Source organism: Peromyscus californicus, unplaced genomic scaffold (assembly GCF_007827085.1).
Source record: "Peromyscus californicus insignis strain IS unplaced genomic scaffold, ASM782708v3 Scaffold_2__1_contigs__length_46816999, whole genome shotgun sequence".
In the NCBI taxonomy this organism is placed as follows: Eukaryota; Metazoa; Chordata; class Mammalia; order Rodentia; family Cricetidae; genus Peromyscus; species Peromyscus californicus.
Window position 1 is genome coordinate 31,502,572 of NW_026294540.1, and position 22,127 is coordinate 31,524,698.

A 22,127-nucleotide genomic window follows, 5' to 3' on the forward strand; every position below is an offset into this window, starting at 1 on the left:
CTGTGTGCTTTGCTTCATTACACTTGTTGATCTCACCATGGCAACCGGGTCCCAACCATCTTGATCATTCTCTATTCTCCTACCCCCTCACTCACATCCTTTAACACTGTCACTAGAGAAATCTTCCTAAATGGAAATACCACACCCCTGCCCCCCCACCTCCTCCACTGGCTCCCCTTGGTGCCAAACAAGGCAATGGCTGAGCCCTCCAGGTCTCTGGATTTGATAGATAATGCTGGTCTCAGAAGCCCACTGGGCATGTTTAGCCCCCTGCTGGCCTCCTCCACTGGTCCAGGAGGCCCTGAAGTCTGGGGTTGTGTGTTATTTTATGTCCCTAGCAAAACTCAGCTGAACTGTGGGCTCTGAGTGCGAACTTGCTTTTGAGATATCTATTTAAAAATGTTTCATGTAAAAACTGCTTGGGCAAAGGGTCTGCTTCCTCCTTCCCGTCTGTTCTATTCTGTTTACTAAGAGAGGAAAATGGGAAAATGTCCTCTCTACAGGTACTGGGCCTGTAGGGCCCCACTCCTGCCTTTTGGGGGTGTCCCTGTTGGGGAGCTGGTTAAGTGGCACTGAGGGCCCTGAATGACCTCTTACAGGCAAAGCCGAGGGTCTGCTTCCAGCTGCCCAAATCTCCAGAAAACACTTCCACCTTCACATAAAGTATCTCACTGGCTGGATGACGAATAAGTGCATGCTGGGAATAAAGGGGAAATTGGCTTTGGATAATGGTACACCACAGGGCTTCTCAGGCGATGACAGTGTTTTGAATCCGAAGGATGTAAGTGGGGTGTCTTGCTGTGCATTCAATATCCCATGTAGCAAGTCCCGTGACTCTCAGGCTGGCCACCCAGGAGTGCCGGCCAGCTCTGCCTCTTGGCAGGGGAGAGAGGCCTCAGCTGTCCTGTGGGGAGCTCTTATCACAGAGATTGGGTCCTGATGTGAGGCCAGTGTGTGAAGGTGGCTAGTATTTCTGAAGGATGTCATGAGTTGACTGCGGTCCAGATGGCAGCCACGGCTGGCTTGGAATCTGTGTGATCTCAGAAGTGTTTGTGGATGATGCCCCATGGAAGAAATAAGGGAGCTGCATTCCACCTGCTGTCTGCTGTGTGGGGTTCAGGGCCACATGGGCATGAAGTCGCTTCATACCAGTTCTTCACAGATCAAGCAGGGTTTTATATCCTTTGTGTGTGTGTGTGTGTGTGTGTGTGTGTGTGTGTATGTGAGTGTATGTGTGTGTGTGTAGGCCAGAGGTGAACTGTAGGTGTCATCATCAGGAATAGCACCCATCACCTTTTATACAGGGTCCCTCATGGCCCTGGAGCTCACAGATCAGACCCCAGGGATCCTCCCTCTACCTATGCAGAGCTGAGACAGCAAGTGTCTGTCACCATGCCTGGGGTTTTGATATGGCATGGAAATCCTACCTTGCCTATAGAGTGTCCTTGGCAGTGGCTCAGGGTCTGGGGTTCTGCTTGAAGAAGGCAGTCCCAGGGAGGAGTTACATAATACAGAGGGTCTATACCATGCTCCCCACTGCGATCTGCAGCAGCTCCTCCACCCAGCTGGAGGCCAGGCCTCCATGTGATGGGCGCTTCCACTTGATGTAGCCCCCGAGTGTCCTGACGGGCTTACCTGACACCGCTGTGGAAGGGCGGCTGGGTTCCCCAAAGCCTGCCTTGTTCACAGCCACTACCCGGAACTCGTAGGTCACCCCTTGCCGTAGTTTGTCCAGGCCCACGGTGTATGATGTAGCACTCCGGGGAATATCCTTTGCAAACATGTCCCATAAGCCTTCATCTGCAAGAGAGATCAGAGATGGAGCAGCGGTCAGGGCAGCTCTTCTGGAGACCTGCAGTGCTGGCCAGCTCACAGCAGCCTGGGACAGGGCATCTGATGCCAGCCTCGGACAGGAGCGGACCACGGTGGATGCCTCCTTCATCAACAAATGTCTCAGAGGAGTGAGCTGGGCACGATGATTTATTTATTTGTTATTACCTTTATTTATTTTTTGTGGGGGTATGGACATGTCACAGTGCACACGTGGAGATCAAGGGACAACTTGTGGGACTTAATTCTCCATCTACCATGAGAGTTCTGGCACCAAAATTGGGTCATCAGGCTTGATTAAACCATCTCACCATTCAGGAGTGGCATTCTCTTCTCTCTCTCCTTATCATATTCTCATGGGTTCTAGGTCCCCCCTGTTTTCCCACTTGCTGTCACCTTAGGGACACTGGCTCCCTTCTGGCTCACTGCTTCCCCTGCCTGTCCTGTGCTATACACCCCATCGCTGACCCTTTTGATCCCATTCTTGACCTACAGACAGCTCCACCTGGACACTAGCTGGTCACCAGCTGGCCCGCACTCATTACGGGTTCCAACCCTGTTCTGACTGGAAACAAACCCAGCCAGCTGGTTAAGGGGACAGTTTGAGCCATGGCTTCCTGTCTCACTGCTCCCATCACTGTGGTGGTACGCGGCATTCTCCATGCATTGTGGACAGAACGGACATCTGTGCTCCTGGAGTGGCTGTAATCCATCTATCTTGGGCTTCATCTCTTTCAGAGCAGAGTGTTGGATTATATGGAAAAGGCAGGCTCGACACATGGTTGGGGGCAACGTTGTCAGAGCTCCATGTTCTCTGCTGGGATTTAGACCCTGGTTTCGCCTTGAAGGCCACTTCCCCAGTGAAAATATCTTATCAATGCCAAGTGTCTTGAGCACCTGCAGCAGTGTCAAGCCTGCCCTAAATGCAGGTGCTCAAGACACTTTTTTACTTGCACCCCACGACTGCTAGAGATCAAACCCAGCCGTGCTTCATGGCTGAGCCACTCTCCCAGTCCCTCACTGAAGGTTTCTAGGCAGGTGCTCTACTGCTGAGCTAATGTGCCGCAGCCTGACATTTTTAGTCAATGATCTGGTGCTACCAGTATGCTCTTTTTTTTTTTTTTTTTAAGATTTTGTATTCTGGACAGATGCTTACAAATCTATATTCTCAGTAATATTCACAGTGCCAGAAGGTAGAAACCACCCAAGTGACCCATGGACAGACAAAGGGCTAAACAAAACACTGCGTGTGCACACAGTGGAATACTACTCCACTTTCAAAATGGAGGGATTCTGTAATAGGAGCTGTTTGAGCCCTGTCCTGAAGCATCGGCCCTAGTGAGGTAGCAGGTAACTGTTATATTTGTCTATGACCTTGAGGTAGATGGCATGGCTGCTGGGGGACCCGTAAGACCTGGAAAGCATGTATGCAGCCCTCTCTCTTTGCTACCTCGTGTTTTTGGATGCTGGGACAGACCAGGGCAGAGCTTGCCAGAGAACAGCGTTGGACCATGTCTCACCCTTCCAGGATCCTGTGACAAATTCCTTTATTCTGTCTTGTGAGTTAACCCCCAAATAAAATCCTTTGACCATTAAGCAGACTCGGTAGATTGTTAATGATATAATGCTGAGCTATGTCCCAGCCTGACATTTTTAGTCAATGCTCTGGTGCTACCAATATGCTTTTTTTTTTATTTTTAAGATTTTTGTATTCTGGATAGATGCAAATCCACATTCTCAGTAATATTCACAGTACCAGAAGGTAGAAACTACCCAAGTGACCCATGGACAGACAAAGGGCTAAACAAAACACTGCATGTGCACACAATGGAATACTACTCTGCTTTCAAAATGAGGGGATTCTGACACTATGCATGGGTGCTGAGGACAAGATGCCCAGTGAAGTCAACTGGTCACAAAAGGCCACATACTGCACAATTTTGTTTAGATAAGGTCCTCGGGGTTGTCCAAGCGCTGGAGACAGAGTGTAGAATGCTGGGTTCCAGGGAGTGGCGCCAGAGTCTGGGTTTCCAGGATGAAAGATGGATGGTGGTGAGGGATATACAGCACCATGAAGTTACTCAAAGCTACTGAGCCATACGCTTCACACAGTTTAAGTGGGGCTGGGGAGATGGCTCAGCGGTAAACGGTTTGCTGTATAAGTATGCAGCCCTGAGTTCAATTCCCAGCTGGGCATGGAGGCACACACTTGTAGTCTCAGGACTGGGGAGGCAGAGACAGGAGGCTCCTCAGTGCTCTGTGGCCAGTCAGCCCGGCCTAATGGGTGAGCTCCAGGCTAGAGAGAGACCCTATGGATGATGACTGAAGAATGGTATCCAAGGTTGATCTCTGGCCTCCACAGGGACAGGAACAGGGACACACACACACACACACACACACACACACACACACACACACACACACACACACACACTATGAAGTGGTGACTTTTATAGCTTTCCACAGTAGGTAAATACTAAATTTATGTAAATTTTGGTATTTAGGAAAACGTGAATAAGATCAAAGCCAGAACATGTCTTATATAGAAAAAAGAAAAAGGTGATTCCAAAGCACCAACCAACAGAGTGGAGGCAGTATAGCCAGAGAAGTGGTCATGGGGCACTGGCATGGCGGCCCATGCACTTACATGGTGGAGGCAGGACAATCAGAAGTCACCCTTGGCTTCATAACAAGTTCGTTCTAGGCCAGTCTGGGCTACACAAGGCCATGTTTCAACATTATTGTTGAACAACAAACTGAAAACCCAAAGCACTGTGGCTGAACAAACTGTCTATAACTACGTAGCCTTAGTGCAAAGCTTGGCTCTGTCATTGGCTGTGTGACCTTAGGCAGAGAACTCAACCTCTCTGGACCTTCTCTGTCAAATGGTGATAACATAGGTATGTACAGTGTAGGCCTGCCTTGAGGATTCAATGTTTTTATTTATAAAGTGCTTAGCATACTGCTTCACACCAGTGCAACATGAGTGACTGCAAATAAAATACAAATTCCCCAAGGAGGCTGCTGCTAAAAGGTGGGTGCAAAGCCTAAATTGTTCCTATAATGTAGAAATCCTTCCCAGGTTCAATTTCCTCTTACAGGCAGAGGTATGCGGGACTTGAAAACACAGGCGATCTGGGGAGGAAAAGCCCACTGAATATACATGTGCACGTACTGCCTGTTTTTATGGCCCAGGAGCGATGGGAAGCGAAACCTCGCCACACCTCCTTTGCAGAAGATGCACTCGGAGGGATTAGCCCAATGGTAAACAGGAGGAGACTGCTGGTGTGTGAGTCTGTGTTTGCTCAGGGTTGAGACTTTGCCCTGGCGAAGCCCCGATAGTCACAGGTTAATGAATCAGGCGATGCTGATGGTTTTAACGGCACCAGCAGAGGCTCGAGCCCAGTGATTTATTCCTACATATTCACATCTGGTGGTTGTTCATCAGGAGAGTCGCCAGGGGTGGCAAAGTCACCACAGCAAACTGGGGCATAAGTGGTCCCTCCCCCCACCTAAAATATCAAGGCTTATGTGCACAGAATGGATGTCAGTGTGGTTTGCGTATTTCTAAAAGGTTTGTTTTTATTTATATGTCTCTGTAAGTGTTTATGCAAATGTATGTCCTGTATGTGCGGTGCCTTTGGCATCCAGAAGAGGGAGCTGGATCTCCTGGGGCTGGAGTTACAGGCAGTTGTGAGCCACCTGAAATAGATGCTGGGAACTGAACTCAGGTCCTCTGTAAGAACAGCAAGTGATCACTGAGCCACCTCTCCAGCCCTGGTTGACATTTCTTACGTGAATTTTGCTTAAGAACAGTCTGGAGTGATAGTGCCTTTAATACACCCAGCCTGCAGAGTGCTGGAACCCCTCTGATGTTTCCTTGTTCACCTACAAATATTCAGGACCCACTCTGTGGTGGGATGCTCCTCTGCCCCTCAGGGAACAGGAATCTCCTAGGCTAGGTACAGTCTAGGATGGAGGCTGGGAGGAGAGGGAAAGTGAGAATATGTGTGTCCCTCTCCTCCCCTGCCCCCGTGTCCCCATTCCAGGAAAGGCAGCTGTTCTACCCACAGCTTCCAGAGCATGTGCTCAGTTTACTTCACTGTTTATACCCCAGGGCACTTGAATTTTTAAAGAATTCATTAAACATTGGTTCTTATCTATCCACCCACCTAACCACCAAACTACCCATATATATTCATCCATCCCCCACAACCCACCCATCCATCCATTTATGACCCACCCATTCACTCAACTGCCCACCCATTCATCTGCCCATCCATACCCACTCCCTCATCTATTCACCTCTTCACTGACTCACCCACCCATCCATCTCTCCATTCATCCACTCACCTATTTATGTACTTACTCACCTATCCATCTATCAACCCATCTACCAACCTGATTCATCCTCTCATTCATCATCTACCCATTCACTCAACTACTTACCCATCCATTTATGTATCCATCCATTCACTCATATATGCACCTACTTACCAACTCGCCCATTCATCTACCCATTCACTCACACACCCATTTATGTACTCATTCACTTACCCACTCACTTATCCATCCATTCATCCACCCACCCACCTACCTACCTGTCCACTCACTTATCCACTCATCCATCCATCCACCCACCCACCTACCTACCTATCCACTCACTTATCCACTCATCCATCTATCTACCCACCCACCCATCTCTCTGCCCACCAACCTAATCACCCACCAATCATTCACTCACTCTACCCATCTATTTACACCCCTCCAGGCAGCCATCTTTGCTTCCCATGGCCTCTCTCAGGCCCCAACTCCACCAGACTTTCCATAGATAACAGCTACCCCTATTTTACTTCATGCTTAGCTCCAAGGTCCTAAGTGTTGAACGTACTGTGGCGTGTTTTTCACTAAAAAGATGTTATGCTATGAGAGTCTGAACATAGAAATACAGACTTGCAAACTGGGTGTTGTTCAAACCCACTAAAGTTAGATGACAGCACCCGAGCCTGGAGGATTTCCATTGCATCTGAGGTCTGAACACCTTTGTGGCGAGTTCTCTCAGTGTCCCCTGCATTCATGTTTACTTAATATTCTCCTGTTGCCAGGGACAAACATGATTTCCTCTGCTTCTATCGTCTCCCAAAGACCACATTTTACTTTAAGAGCTCTGTCATAGCTCCAGGAGCTCTGTGCATTTTTTATAAAACCATTTTAAAATATTGATATAGGATCTCAACACTGAGCGATTTATTCAGCAATCCACTTACACTCAAAAATGGGGTGGTGGTGGTGGTGTCATGCCAAGATGATTTCCTTCTGAATTAACAGAAGAAAATGTTTGCATTTTTAATTTTGTTTAATTCTGCCTTCTAAAATTAGCATATCGTACTTGGATTATAATTCACTGGGCTATTTATCCACACCAATATTTACATGGTGATCACCAGTGGTGGTGGTGGTGGGGCGACAAAAAAAATCTTGGCAGCTGTGAGAGCGGCCACTGTTTCCCAACTGTGGGCTGTTTTTCTCATTTTTATTATGCTGCTAAATATCTCAATAAATCAGTGATGGAGAAAATACCTCCACAAATTTGTGAGAAAAATAACATTACAGAACTATTAACAATAATGAGATTTGTGCAACTGATTTTCTTTGTATCAGGAAGATCCCCAGTGCCTGGACTTCCAACTCAATTGGAACAGGAGAGGACACCATGCCTGTGTTTGCCACAGGAAAAACCTGGGCATTTAGTGCAGGTGACCCACTTGTTATCACCATGAGAAAGCTGGAACACGGCTAGAAGAGAACAGACACCACACTTCCCATACAAGGCCAGGTCTCTATTGGTTGATCCTGGGTGAATTCCTGGGTGATTGTTCCCCGGGGTGACTGGCTTGTCTCCTGGTTGATTCACTGGTCCCTCAAGTGACTGATTCATCTCCTGGGTGACTGATCAGCCCCCGAGTGACTGGTTTCTGGGTGACAGTTCTCCTGGGTGACAGACCCTGTAGGTGATGGGTCTCTTAGCTGATCCCTGGGTGATTGGCACATGTCTGATTGATCTCCTTCTGCCCAATCCCCAGTTCCTGATCCTCTGATAGTCACAAGATAACAGTGATGGGTGACTTTCGGCTCCTGGTGACTGACCCCTGAATGACTAACTGGGTAGTGACTGATAGATACCCTAGGTGACTGACCCCTGAATGACTAACTGGGTAGTGACTGATAGATACCCTAGGTGACTGACCCCTGAATGACTAACTGGGTAGTGACTGATAGATACCCTAGGTGATTGACCCCTGTGTGACTGGTCCTCAGAATAATCCTCCCTGATTGACGCCCCCATGACTGATCCCAGAGAACTGATTCCTGGATTATCAATCTTGTTTCTTAGCACACTGTCAGAGAAAGTCTGCCTCGAGATCTTAAGAGAGCAGGGAAGCACCAGGACATAGATGCTGCAAATGTTCCTACGGAAGCATCACTGTCACCACACACCTATCATCCCCCAAGATGAGTGGAACTGCGGAGTTCACTCTCTGCGTGGGCATTACTTAGTGAGTTTCCTCCTCCCTTGTGTTGTATCTGAAGAAAGACTGAATGGAGACCCTAAAAACAGAAGTCTCTTCTAGTACAAACACATCTGCTGTCAAAGGCTATGCTTGTTTCTGGAGGACGGAATGAGTCAGCTTTTATCTCTCAATGCCGGCATCTCCCCAGCCCCAGTCTAAGGGATGTATTTGCTCCTATATGCTATCCCATCTTTTCTGAACCAAGAGAGAGTCCAGTGCAGCATGACCAAGGGGCCTTCGCTGGATGTATCCCTCCAACGCCCAGGCATAAGCGCCGCAGGTATCAGGGCAGACGGCATGCCAATACAAAAGTTTGATTTCACGGCCAATTAAACAGGGTCTCCATGCTGAATGAAACTGTCACTCACCACCACCGAGACTGCAGGTTCCACTAACTCACGAAGCCAACAGCCTGACCGCCAGCCTGCAGCGCTGAGCGAGTGGACGCCTGGCAGTCATTTATTTCTTAAGCACTGCCGTTTCTCTCTGTATAAATGGTCAAGCTAGGAGGTGAGGCTTAGACAACAGGCTAAATACAGCTGCGAATAAAAGTGCCTTTTGCCTGGTCCTTGGCCAGGGTAGCAGATGGCACTTGGTGCATGTCTCATGGCAGGGATGGCCAGTGAAGGAGACTGACCCAAGAAAGGAGGACACCCGGGCATTTGGGGGGGGGGTGTAGTATGAAGCATAGTCCTGGGCTAAAGTCCACATGCTATACCTGCCGACATGGGCCTCTCCTTAGATCTCAAACCTTCAAAGAACATGAATGTATTTATTTGTTTGTTTGTTTATTTATTTATTTAGTATGCGTGTGCATGTGTGCATGTGTAGGCCAGAGGAAAAACTCAGGGGTCATTCCTCAGGTATTGTCCCTTTGGATTTTGCGGCAGGGTTTCTCAATGGCCCACGGCTTGCTGATTGAGCTGACTATCCAGAGCCTCCAGGATCTGCCTGTCTCTGCCTCCCCGGCACCAGGATTACAAGCAAGCATGCTTCATCATCATGTCCCTTTTTATTGAGCACAGGTTCCAGGAATCAGACTCAGGTCCTCACGCTTGTATGGCAAGCACTGTATCAACCGAGCCATCTCTCCAGCTCTGTACCTAGTTTATTTTTGAAACAGGGTCTCCCCATATAGCCTGGGCTTGCCTAGAATTCATCATCCTCCTGCCTCATCCTCTGGAATGCGACAACTCTGCACAACCATGCCCACTTGGAAATTTGGTTTTCTTCCCGGTTGAATTCAAACTCGCCTTGCCAAGAACTGACAATGAACACCATGCATGGGAAAGACTTGGGGTGCACACAGGAGGGAGGCTAGAGAGGCCCAGCCTCTCCTGCAGGCTAAGGGATCATCTGTGAAAACGGTAATACAATGTCTGCCTGCCTTGGGTGCGTCCTAAATATATATTTCATGGCTGCTTTGGAGAGGAAAGTATATTTATAGCGCCTTTAGTGCCATTCCAGTGTATTGTGTAAATATGTAAATTAGGCTCCGAGAGCTACACAGCAAAATGCCTTGGAATAATTTGTGTAAATAAATCATTGGAGTCTGCCCACCACATAGCTGCTTTCCAGGCGCCTTTTGCGACAGGATTCCAGGGGAGGCTGGTTCACAATTTAGAGAAATGATCCAGCTGGTCAGGCGGTCCTGGTAGAGCTTGACGGCTATGTCCTCAGGCTACACTCAGGGACCACCCTCTCTGGAATAAGAGATCCTGTGATTTAGCCTAATGCTACGCCATTAGCTACTGCTGGGTGCAGCAGCCATGGGCTCTTCAGCAAAACCTTCAGGGGTGAAGACGGGGACAGATGGGGACACAGTGTTGATGGGTTTGTCTTCAGGAGGCCAGGCAGGGATGTGGCTGGGCAGGGACACATCAGGCTGAACAGACCATTTGGGCCATGGGACCCCTACTGCTAAGTGTCTCTGTCCCCCTAGATGCCAGGCGGGCACAACTCTGCCTAAACCAGGGCTCCGCCCGGAGAAGGCCTTGCCAGGGAGCTTCAGTGGAGAAAATGAGAAGATATAGTGTTTAATGGTTTGTGTAATGAGGCCTGAAATAGATGACAGCTGAGATCCAGAGGCCCCTGGGTCCCAGCAAGGTGTTTAAATATTGACAATCTATAAAAGCTTGCATGCCGCTGTGAGCTGTGGCTGTCCTGTGTTGCAGAGGGGATGGGGCATCATGCTGTGTGTGTGTGTGTGTGTGTGTGTGTGTGTGTATGTGCGCGCGCGCGTGTGCATGAGTGTGTGTGTGTGTGTGTTCAGTGAAAAGCCCTGGTCCAGCAGCCCACCAGGGTCAGTTAGCGAGATCCACAAGGGGACATGAGTGGCAACTGTCTTTCAGTGTTGGTGGCAACACAGCAGCCAAAGCCCACTCTGAACACAGAGTCACTGTGGACAGCTGGTGGGCTGTCCTCGGGGCCATGGAGGAGACAAAATGATCACAGGAGGCCTCTGAACCTTCACTGTCTTTAGAACCTGTCTCAAGAGCTGGCCAGCGCCTTGCTCCTCATATATCAGCTAGAGGCCTCACTCCAGCAAGCTGGAGCCAAAGAATTTTCTTTCTTTCTTTCCTTCCTTCCTTCCTTCCTTCCTTCCTTCCTTCCTTCCTTCCTTCCTTCCTTCCTCCCTCCCTCCCTCCCTCCCTCCTCCTCCTCCCTCCCTCCCTCCCTCCTCCTCCCTCCCTCCCTTCCTCCCTCCCTCCCTCCCTCCCTCCTCCTCCCTCCTCCTCCTCCCTCCTCCCTCCCTCCCTCCTCCCTCCCCCCCTCCCTCCCTCCCTCCTATCCTCTGTTTCTTCTTCCTTCCCTCCCTGCTTTTGTGTGTTTTATTCTTTGACAATTTCATATCTTACAAAATTTTCCCACTGCCCTCCATGCAGGAAGAGGCTTTAAAAGGGTGTTTGTTTTGTGTATGTGTGCACATAGGTGTGTCCATGCAAACACGCATAGGTAGCCCTGTGGGCATGTGCATGCTGTGGCACATGTGTGCAGGTCAGGAGATGACCTCAGGTGCTGGATTTCATCTCTCCCTGCATCTGAAGCAGGATCTCATTTGCTGAGGCTACACCAGCAGCTGGCGGGCTCACAAGCTTTCCGGTCTCCAGCTCCCAGCTTGCTGTGGGAGCATCAGGTTGCAGGATGTTCTGCTGTGTCCAACGTTTAGGCATGCTCTAATGCAGTGGTTCCCAACCTTCCTAACACTGAGACCCTTTAATACAGTTCCTCATGTTGTGGTGACACCCAGTTGTAAAATTATTTTGTTGCTCCTTCATAATTACAATTTTGTTACTGTTATGAGTCATAATGTAAATATCTATATTTTCTGGTAGTCTTAGGTGACCCCTTTGAAAGGGTCGTCTGAACCCCAAAGGGGTCAAGGCCCACAGGTTGAGAACCTCTGTTCAAAGGCTTCAAACTCTGGTCCCCACACTTGTGCAGCCAGTGCTCTACCCACTATACAACCTCCCGGCCCACTTCCCCAGTCTATTTCTCCTTAGATGCTTCCAGAAGGCACTTCTAACTTAGAAGCGTCCAGCGGTAACATGGAAGGGAAAGGGAGAGCTGCCTGCCACAGGGTGTGATGCTGGGGCTCTTCCCTCTTGGTCTAACAGCCTCCTTAAATACCAGACCAAACAGCCCCTAACACCACAGCCCCTTCCGGCACTGGGAAAGAAGCCACTTCCTGAAGCTTGCCTGCAGCTTCACCTGTGTTCACGCTCAGGCATTCCTTGGGAGCTGTGCAACCATCTGAAGGTCACGGTGAAGCTGCTTAGCATTCTCCACGTTTGGTGACACCACCTCTCCGCGCCTGCCCAGCTCCCAGTGGTAATACCCAACTTAAACCATCAGAAACTCATTTTCCAATAACCTCCACCCTTCATTATCGAAACCAAATGGAACTTTCACACACGGTAGGTGGGAATATCGATTAGGTCTGTCACTATGGAGAACAGGAGGAGGTCTCCTCAAAAACCTAAAAAACAAAACTGTGGATGATCCTGTGATCTCAGTGCTGGGTATACAGCCAAAGAAAACAAGGTCAGCATGTCCAAGAGATAGCTTTGCTACCTAAAATGGGGAGTCAGCCTAGATGTCTGTCCATGGAGGAATGGCAAAAGGAAGTGTGGTATAAATACACCATGGAGTATTACTTAGTCATAAAGAAGAACCAAGTTCTGTGGCTTGTAGCAAAATGTATGGAGTTGGGGGAGACCCCACATTAAGTTAAATAACCCAGACACAGAAACACAAGTATCTGCACTCTGCCTCCAATGTGGGAACCCACAAAGAAACATGAGTTGGAGGCAGAACGGTAGTTATGAAGGATTGCTGGGTTTGGGTGTGGTCCTTGCCTGACACCATGTGGTGTCATGGTTGGTATATGAACTGCCTCCCACAGGCTTGTGTGCTCAATGCTGGGTCACCAGCTGTGGGAGTTAGTTCAGAGGTGGACCTTGCTAGAGGAAGTAGGCCACTGCAGGTGAGCCCTTGTTCCCGCCCCTTCCTGGCCCTCTGTCTGCTTCCAGTCTACCATGAAGTAAACAGCTCCCCTTCACCACACTCTCCTGCCACCGTGTATTGCCAAGTGCATGGGGCCAAGTGACCGTAGTCCGAACCTTCTGAAATGTGAGCCAAGACAAATCTGTTTTCCTAAGTTCTTCATGTCAGGTAATTCAGTCCTAGGCTCGCAGGAAAATACCACACTAGAGCCTGGGGTGTGGCTTAGGTGGGAGAGGACTAACGTGGCATTCCAGAAGCACTGGGTTCCATCTCCAGTACCACCTAAAACTGGGCAGAATGATGCATACCTGTGATCCCAGCACTCAGGAGGAGGGAGCAGGAAGATCACCCTTGGCTATGTAAAGAGTTCATGGCTAACCTGAGCTACATGTACACTGTCTCAAAAAAAACTCCACTGAATCCCACTAATACATGCAATTAATACTTGTCTAAAAGTGGTCAAGAGAAGGCTGGAGAGATGGTTTCAGAGGTAAGAACACTGGCTGCTCTTCCAGAGGACTTGGGTTCAACTCCCAGCACATACATGGTGGCTCACAATCCTCTGTAACTCCAGTTCCAGGGGACCCAATGCTCTCACCTCCTCAGGCATTAGGCACATGTGTTACAGACATACACACAGGCAATATACCCATACACATCACATAAAAATAAAATAACGTTTTTAAAAAGTGACTAAGATATAAAGAAGTTAGAAGGAAGGAGGTAGTGCGGGGTGGGTCTGTGTGTACATGTGTGGTGTATGTACAGAGTGTGGGACTGTTTGCAGACCCACGCACACACCAGGCCAGAGGACATCGGGGACCCTGCTCTGTTACTCTCACCCTATTCTCTTGACACAGGATCTCTTTCTGAGCCTTCAGCGAGGCCAGCAGCCAGCAAGTCCCACCAATCCTCCTGTCTCTACCTCCCACAGCACTGGTGTTACAGGTACACATGCACACATTGCCATATCTTGCTTCTGATGTGCTAGGGATTTGAACTCAGGTCCTCATGCCTGTACAGCAAGCTTTCTTACTCACTAAGCCATCTTCCAGGCCCAGGAGTGGACCTTAGCCCTCGTTTTCAGGAGCCTGGAAGGTACAGCACTTGATGTGCCATTTCCTCTATTAATAAGGACATTTGCAATTATCCAAAGCGAGCAAGGCTCATTCCACGGGCTGCCAGCATTAGACCCCAGAGAGGAGCCCCTGAAACACTTCTCGGTCTTCCTGATGAGCTGAAATGTCTTCGAGTGTCCTTCGCCTCTCATCTACCCTTTTCTGAGAGTGACAATTATCATCTCCCTAAGTGTCATGCAGCTAAGGCATCAGAAATTGAATGCCCGAGAGGTTAAGAGCACAGCTGTGGTTACTAGGCACTAAGAAGGAACAAGAAATGAGATTTGGCTTCCACACATACACACCCCCCCACCTCAGTCCTGTGAGGGAAATGCAGGGAGAGGAAGCCAGAGACCCTACGGACCACAACTCTCAATGTGACCGAGATGCCACCATGTGGGCAGCGCCTGCTTCTGGTGTGCAGGCAGGAGCGCATGACCCCACTGCTCCTACCTGATGGCCTGGCCTCTATGACATAGCCTGTAGTGGGAGTGTTCCCAGCATGTCCCTCTGTCCACTGCAGGGTCAGCTCAGAGGCAGATTTGGTGACGAGGACATTTCGTGGAGAGCCTGGGGACCCTGTGGGATAAAAAGAGCAGATTGAGTAGACATCGGCCTTGAGGGGACTAGTGGCCCCTCACTGGGACAGAGGTGTTGAATTCATTTCTATTAAAGATTTTTTTTTTCTTTTTAGAGACAGGGTTTCTTTGTGTAAGTATTAAAGATTTTTACATTTTAATTTATTTATGGTGTATGTGTGTGTGTGTGTGTGTGTGTGTGTGTGTGTGTGTGTGTGTGCACGCATGTAGGTGCCTGCAGAGGACAGAAGAGGGCATCAGATCCCTTAGATCAGTGGTTCTCAACCTGTGGGTTGCAACCTGTTGTAGAATATTATTTTAAGATGTGTTACATTCATTTATGTTGTGGAACATTTGCTTAATGATGCAAAGATGTGTTGCATTCTTTTATGTTGCATTTGTTTAATTCTGCAAAGTTGTGTTACTTTGCCTGTCTAAAACACTTGATTGGTCAAATAAAAAGCTGAATGGCCAATAGCGAGGCAGGAGAGAGGATAGGCGGGGCTGGTAGGTAGAGAATAAGTAGAAGGAGAAGAAGGGAAGAGGAGGGAGAAAAGGAAAAGGAGAGGAACACACCATGGGCCGGCCACCCAGCCACACAGCCAGCAATGGAGAAAGAAATAAAGAAAGACATACAGAATAGAGAAAGGTAAGAACCCAGAGGCAAAAGATAGATGGGATAATTTAAGTTAAGTAAAGCTGGCTAGAAATAAGTCAAGCTAAGGCGGGGCATTCATAAGTAAGAATAAGCTTTCATGTATTTTTTTTTTGGGGGGGGGAGTTGGGTAGCGGGTCCCCAAAGAGCAAAGAGTAAGAAAAAAACAAACAAACAAAAAATTTGCAGTGAGTCCTTTGGGGTCACATATCAGATATCCTGCATATCAGATATTTACATTATGATTCATAACAGTAGCAAAATTACAGTTATGAAGTAGCAACGAAGTAATTTTATGGTTGGGGACACTACAACATGAGGAACTGTATTAAGGATCGCAGCATCAGGAAGGTTGAGAACCTCTGTCTTAGATCAGAGTTACAGATGGTTGTGAGTCACCCTCATGGGCACTGGGAATGGACTTGGGACCTCTGCAAGTGCAGCAAGTGCTCTCAACCACTGAGCCATCTCTCCAGCCCTAGACTGGTTTTGAGGCAGGGTCTTGGTACACAGCCAAGGTTAGCCTTAACCTTGTGACCTTCCCATCATCCGTGTGCTGGGATACAGGCACACGTCACCCTGTCTGACTCTGGTCCAGGTTCCCTTCCCTCATTTCAACGTGGGTTTGGTATGAAGCAGGAAGAGGTCAGTGCGCACTGAGAATGTAGGACCCAGAGTGGATGATTTGGAAAGGCCAGTTACATCACTGTTGTGACTAAGAGCAATTACAAGATATTCGGGAAGATGTTGAGAGCAGTTAGCATTGTCTGCCTGCAAGATCTCAAAGTGTTTGTCTCTTTTGTGCTTACGTTTAGCTCTGGTTTTTACAATTTTTTTTTTATTTTTATCTTTTTTTTTTTTAATTTTGCAATACAATTCAGTTCTACATATCAGCCACGGATTCCCTTGTTCTCCCCCCTCCCATCCCCCTCACCTTCCCCCCTGGTTTTTACAATCTTGATAAGATAAATGCATGTTTTGAATGATGCATGCGTAGGACACAGGAATTTGAGAGACATGTTAGTGAATCTTAGAACACTGTGTACACCCACATATGCCGATGTATGTTGGCACAAAGAAGAAAGCTTCAAACCCTCCAGTGAACTCCGAAGTTGACTCGTGAGAAATGACTTAATGAAAAAGGGGTTAGCTAGGCTGGAGAAATGGCCTGGTCAGTGATGTCTCTGTGGCACAAGCAGGAGGCCCTGGGTTTGGATCCCCAGCACCCATGTCAAAGCTCAACATGATCATGTGCCTCTTCAGTCCCAGCACACGAGAGTGGTGGTGGACACAGGTGCATTCTTGGAGCTCCCTGGCCACCTGGTCTAGTCAATTAGTGAGCACAGTGTTCATTGAGAGACCTTTTCTCCAAAAATAGGTCAAAGAGTGATCAAGAAAGACACCCACCAAGAACTCCTGGCATCTACAGGCATACACTGTGTTTGTAGACACCTGTGCATGCACACATGACACACATGCAAACACATGCACACAATTAAAAAAAAATAAGAGTTGGGGCTGGCTGTGTGCTTGGTATCCCAGCATAGAGGAGGCAGATAAAGGAGGATCCCTGGGACTCACTGGGCTGCATGGAAAGATGGTATATATTAAAAGTTATTTTTAATTAGTTTTGAAAAATTAGTTAAAATGAATTTATTTTTCTCTTAAGGTGTTTTTTGTTTCCATAAGCATACAGAAAAACAAATCTGTATGCTTAACATTTAAAAACTTGTTTCTGTGTATGTAGTGAGGCTACCTGCAGAAGAACATATCGTGTGTATTTTGCTTTGGGTTTTTGTTTGTATTTTTGAGACAGGGTCTCCTATAGCTCATGTTGTCCCCAGCTCTGCAGCTGAGGATGGCCTTGAACTCCTGAGCCCTCATGCCTCCACCTCCTGAGTGCTGGGATTCCAGGTGGGCACCACCGTGCCTGGGTTACAGTGTGTTTTGGAAACTTCCAAGGCTTTTTCTGGCTGCTGGACCCAAAATGTTCATTTGAGAATGTCCCTGAATCGCCAACCCACAAAGCAGGTGAGAGCTATGGTGCTCAGCTGCAGTCACCAGTGTAGGCCTACTCACCCTCGGCTGGCCCCGCAGTCACATTGGCCTGGAGCTCTGGCCCGTAGGCGATGGTCCGTGCCTGGACTCGGAAGAAGTAGGTCACTCCCTTGGTGAGGTCCCGCACCTTCAGCCAGCGCTGCCAGTTCCCTTTCACGTCCACAGTCACCACCTTGCTCACACCTGGAATGGCCACAGAAGCACAGGGAAGAGGGGCCTGAGCTTGGAGAAGCAATTGAGCATGTCTGATCTGTGGCGATAAGAAGGAGGACAGCTCTGGCAGCTCAGGAAAGGAGCATTGCTTACAATTAGGAGGAGTTTAAACTGCGGTCCCGGCCAATTTTCAGCCCAGATACATGTAATTAGAGTTTAAGCTTGATAAGTGACTCTGTCCAAGAAACCACCAAGCCTGTGACAGTCACAAGGGGAATGGCACAGGCCTCACTGAGGACAGGGGGAGAGAGAGGGAAGTGCCCAAGAAGGATTCCCAGGCTGCATCCTGGAGACCACCCCTTCCCACACTGCCTCCAGATACAGAGTCCTGCCTCACTTGCAGAGATTGACTGCATGCTCTGATTTAGTCAGTAGGGAGGGCAGGGTGTGGAAGAGGCTGGCTTTGGTTCAAAGGTGAGCTTCCCCCAGTGATGGGTCTGACATAGCTGACATGTGTGTGACTTGTAAGCCTCAAGCAACTTTTAGGAACATCACCCTCAGACTTTGGAGTGAAGATGATGTTAAATCCATGCCTCTGAGTTGTTGTGGAATATTATTTTAACTAGGCAAAGATGTGTTACATTTGTTTATGCTGCATTTGTTTAACTATGTAAAGATGCATTTGTTGTACCTTGCCTGCCTAAGGCACCTGATTGGTCTAATAAAGAGTTGAACAGCCAATAGCTAGGCAGGAGAGGGATAGGCAGGGCTGCAGAGCAGAGAGACAGCTGCCAGTCAGCAGACATAAGAAACAGTGAAAGTAAGATACACATAAGGAAAGAAAAGTAAAAAGCCCTGAGACAAAAGGCAGATAAAGAGAAACAGGTTAATTTAAGTTAAAAGAGCTGGCCAGAAATGAGCCTAAGCTAGGCTGAGCATTCAAAACTAATAATAAGTCTCCATATCATGATCTGGGAGCTGGTTGGTGGCCTGAAAGAAAAAGCCTGGTACACTGAGTATTGATCCTTAGTTCAGAGAATGTGAACCACATATGACAACATTTCTTCACCAAAATATATAAATGAACACACGACTGGAGTTTCCCTTGTTCATGGATATGTTTCAGGACCCTGATTATTTCCTGAGACTGAGGATGTATGTGTGGGTATATATAGACATATATACACACATACACATGCATGGCTTTTCCAGAGTTAACCTGTTCTTGTTACATTGCTGGTACTCTTTGTCTATTACCTTGCTTCAACTATTAAGGCTTTATTAAGTAAAATAAGTTTGAGATAAATAGGGGTATTATGTAATAACAGTGATAGTCCATCTGATCTCTAAGAGAGCCAGAGTGACTAATGGGACAGCAAGATACACTGCATGGATATACTGAACAAAATTCAGTCTGAGTGGCTACTGAGTGACTAATGGGAGGGTAGTGTATACAGCATGGATAGTCTGGGAAATTATCTTATAACTGAGATAGCTAATGGGAGGGTAACACATTAAGCATGAATATGCTAAACAACAATTGATCTGGTGATTGAGACAGCCACTGAGTAGCTAACAGGAGGGTAGCACATACAGCATTGATACTCTGAACAAAGAGGCAATTCACATCTTGGCCAAGATGCAGGAGGATGGAGGGAGATTTAGTTGAAGTACTTGGGATTGTGCACACTTTAAAACTTATAAATGTTTTAGTTCCCCAATTTCATATTTTTGAATTGTGGTTGATTTCAGGTAAATGATACTACAGAAAATGAATCAAAGAATAATGAACAATTAGACTGTGATATTTAACATTTGGTGGAAAGAATAAATACTGAAAATTATATAAACACACATTTCTTGGGAGGGCAAATGAGTTCTTTGCTTCTATGGGTTTGAAAACAATGCAGTCTTTATTTTTTAAGCTAGGTAAGCTCTGGGCTGTGGGACTTCTCTGAGCTCTTCTCACTCACTCTGCTGGGAACATCCAGTATGACAGGAGGAAGTAGTTCTTCTAGGTCTTCCAGGTCAACAGATGCATCTTCCTGGAGCACTGTGAAGAGGTGGACATGGGGGATGGTGTCTCCTGCCGAGCACCGATGCCCCCAGCCTGCCCTTGGTATGAAGGAACCGTAGCAAAGTGTGTCTCTTTAATACCACATGGGCTTGTTTTACAGGAACCGAAGTACCATCTGATTCAAAGTTGATCCATTGTTCCAAGCCATCAGAGCACGAATCTGTAATCCCCAGGTCTCCAAAATGCCTCTTAGCTGGTTCATTACACTCATATTATGCCTTTAATACAAGTTTGTATCAGCTGAATTATTTCGGGGTGGTTTAAACAACTTCTGTTTCACCCTCCTCACTGCGGGGTTTTCTATAGAAAAATGTGGTCATTTCTGCCCAGGGAGCTGGACCCTACCATGATACATGCTACTCAAGAAAGAGGCGACGAGGATGATGGGTGGCACAGGGTGGCTGTCACTGCAAACAAGCTGAGTCCTCTCAGTTGTAAGGTTGTTCTGCAATGGCTCTGGAGCAGATGCAAACCCATTTAGGGACTTTGTACATTTGATCCCGCCCAGAGCCATCCTGACCTTTTCTCCATCTCAAGTGTGTCAGAATTTTATTTATTTAGTCAATTTTAAAACCATGCCCTGCATTACAAAGCCTTGGAGGTACAATCTCATAAAACTACTACACTTTAAAACATATTCAAGAAACATAAAAATATCTCTGCCATAAAATCAGATTCCCCAAAACATGGCTCAGTGCTTAGATGGCTTAGTGTTCCAGGGGGCGTGGTCTGTGGGGCATGGTGCTGAGTCCTACAGTGTTGCAGTTGTGTGGACCTGCGGTGTGTGCTGTTTGGGTAGCATGGTGCTCCCAGTAGTATGAGACTCTGATGGCTGGTGCTCCTAGTGGTATGGTACTATGCTGGTGCAATGCCCCCAGCAGGGTGATTGCTCCCAATGTACTGATGTCTCTGGTCCTCCCAGGGGTAGGTTACTCCCAGTGAAGTAGTGCTCCAGTTTGGTCATATTTCAAGTGGTATTGTGCTCCTACTGGCATAGTGCTCCAGTGAGGTGCTCTTCCCAGTGGAGTAATTTCCCAGTCATGTGGCGAGTGGTATGCTAGCGTGCCTGTTATCCCCAGTGAGGTAACGCTGCTCTCAGTGGGGTGATGATCCTAATGAAGTGATGCTCCAGTGGGGTGATAGTCCCAGTGGGGTGGTGCTCCCCATGGGGTAGTGGTCCTGGTGGTTTTATCCTGTATCCAGCTGAACGTTTGCTCCCCCAACTCCTGAGAGCAGCAGGCAAACTTCTCAGAGATACATGAAAGCAGAGGGCAGAGAAGAGCAAAGACAATCACTTCCTGTCTGCCACTCAGCCAAGAGTGGTTCTCTTGGACGTTTGCAGTCCTAGGTCAGCAGGTAAAGAATTGGGAAAGCCTTAGTCCCAGGCAACGCTAGGTAAGACCATTGGTCTATTCATCCCCCTCACTGGGGGATTCTAGGCAGGTGCTCTACCACTGAGCCACACCCCAGCCCCTCACTGGGGGATTCTAGGCAGGTGCTCTACCACTGAGCCACACCCCAGCCCCTCACTGGGGGATTCTAGGCAGGTGCCCTACCACTGAGCCACACCCCAGACCCTCACTGGGGGATTCTAGGCAGGTGCTCTACCACTGAGCCACACCCCAGCCCCTCACTGGGGGATTCTAGGCAGGTGATCTACCACTGAGTCACCCCCTAACACTCTGTTTGCGTTTTGTTTTGAGACAGTGTCTCACAAGGTTGTCCAGGGCGGCCTTCCACTCTTTGTAGTCATCCCGTCAGGCCTTGCACTTGCACTCTTGCCCCAGCCTCTGAGTGGCTGGACGTACAGGCTTGCTTCGGCAGGCTCAGCTTTCCAGCCTCTTCTGAGGTTGATAGTCTCCACGGGAGTCAGCGAGATAAACTGGCAGCTCAGTGAACAGCAAGGGTCCTGACTAGGTTATTGCTGTTGGGAAAGACACTGAGTCCCTGGAGCACCTGAGTTTCTGTGATGCCCCCAGGACCTTCCCCTCCTGCACCTCTCCATAATCTATTCCATAGCCCAGTGGCTCAAAAAAGACCCTGTTGGTACCTGAAGCAGGGGGAATCACTGAAACATCCAGGCTAGTCTTGGCCACACCCTGAATTCTAGGCCAACCTGGACTCTACAGTAAGACTGTTTCCCAAAACCAAACAATTACCATCTGGCCTGGGGCTTGTTCCTTCTAGCCAGCCTCTGCTGTGCTGGCTTGGTTGATGCAAGCTCAGGTCTGTGTCTGTACCACACAGCAGGGATGGCTGAGGCCAGGTCCTGTCGCCCTCACTGCCTGTTAATTAAGGCAAGGGAGGTGCTGGGTCACCCTGCAGGCCTGTTCAGGTATGTGCACGTGTGTGTGCATGTGTGTGGGGGCGTGTGTGTATGTGTGTGTGTGTGGGGGGGCAGGGTTCCAGTGTGTTCAGACATCTGTTGATCTCTGCTTGCCTCATGATGGCAGAGCTTCTGCGGGCCATGTGAGTCATGCAGCCACAACCAGAGTAAGCTGCCTAGGGGCACTGGTTCAGGTGGCGTGAATGGTGAGAGCTTGCCCACGGTCATCTCACTCTTGCAGGGCCATTCATGGG

At 48.3% G+C, this 22,127-nt stretch overlaps 1 protein-coding gene across 2 annotated transcripts in view; it reads right to left on the minus strand.

Moving 5' to 3' along the window:
- Window positions 1-22,127, minus strand: part of Sdk1 (sidekick cell adhesion molecule 1) — a 970,126-nt gene that overhangs the window by 24,387 nt on the left and 923,612 nt on the right. For both annotated transcript variants that reach the window (XM_052754191.1, XM_052754192.1), the window contains 3 exons: window positions 17,339-17,500; window positions 14,480-14,605; window positions 1,636-1,800 (listed from right to left, as the gene is read on the minus strand). In XM_052754191.1, the coding sequence (XP_052610151.1) occupies window positions 1,636-1,800; window positions 14,480-14,605; window positions 17,339-17,500 (453 nt within the window). The remainder of the gene's footprint in view (window positions 1-1,635; window positions 1,801-14,479; window positions 14,606-17,338; window positions 17,501-22,127) is intronic.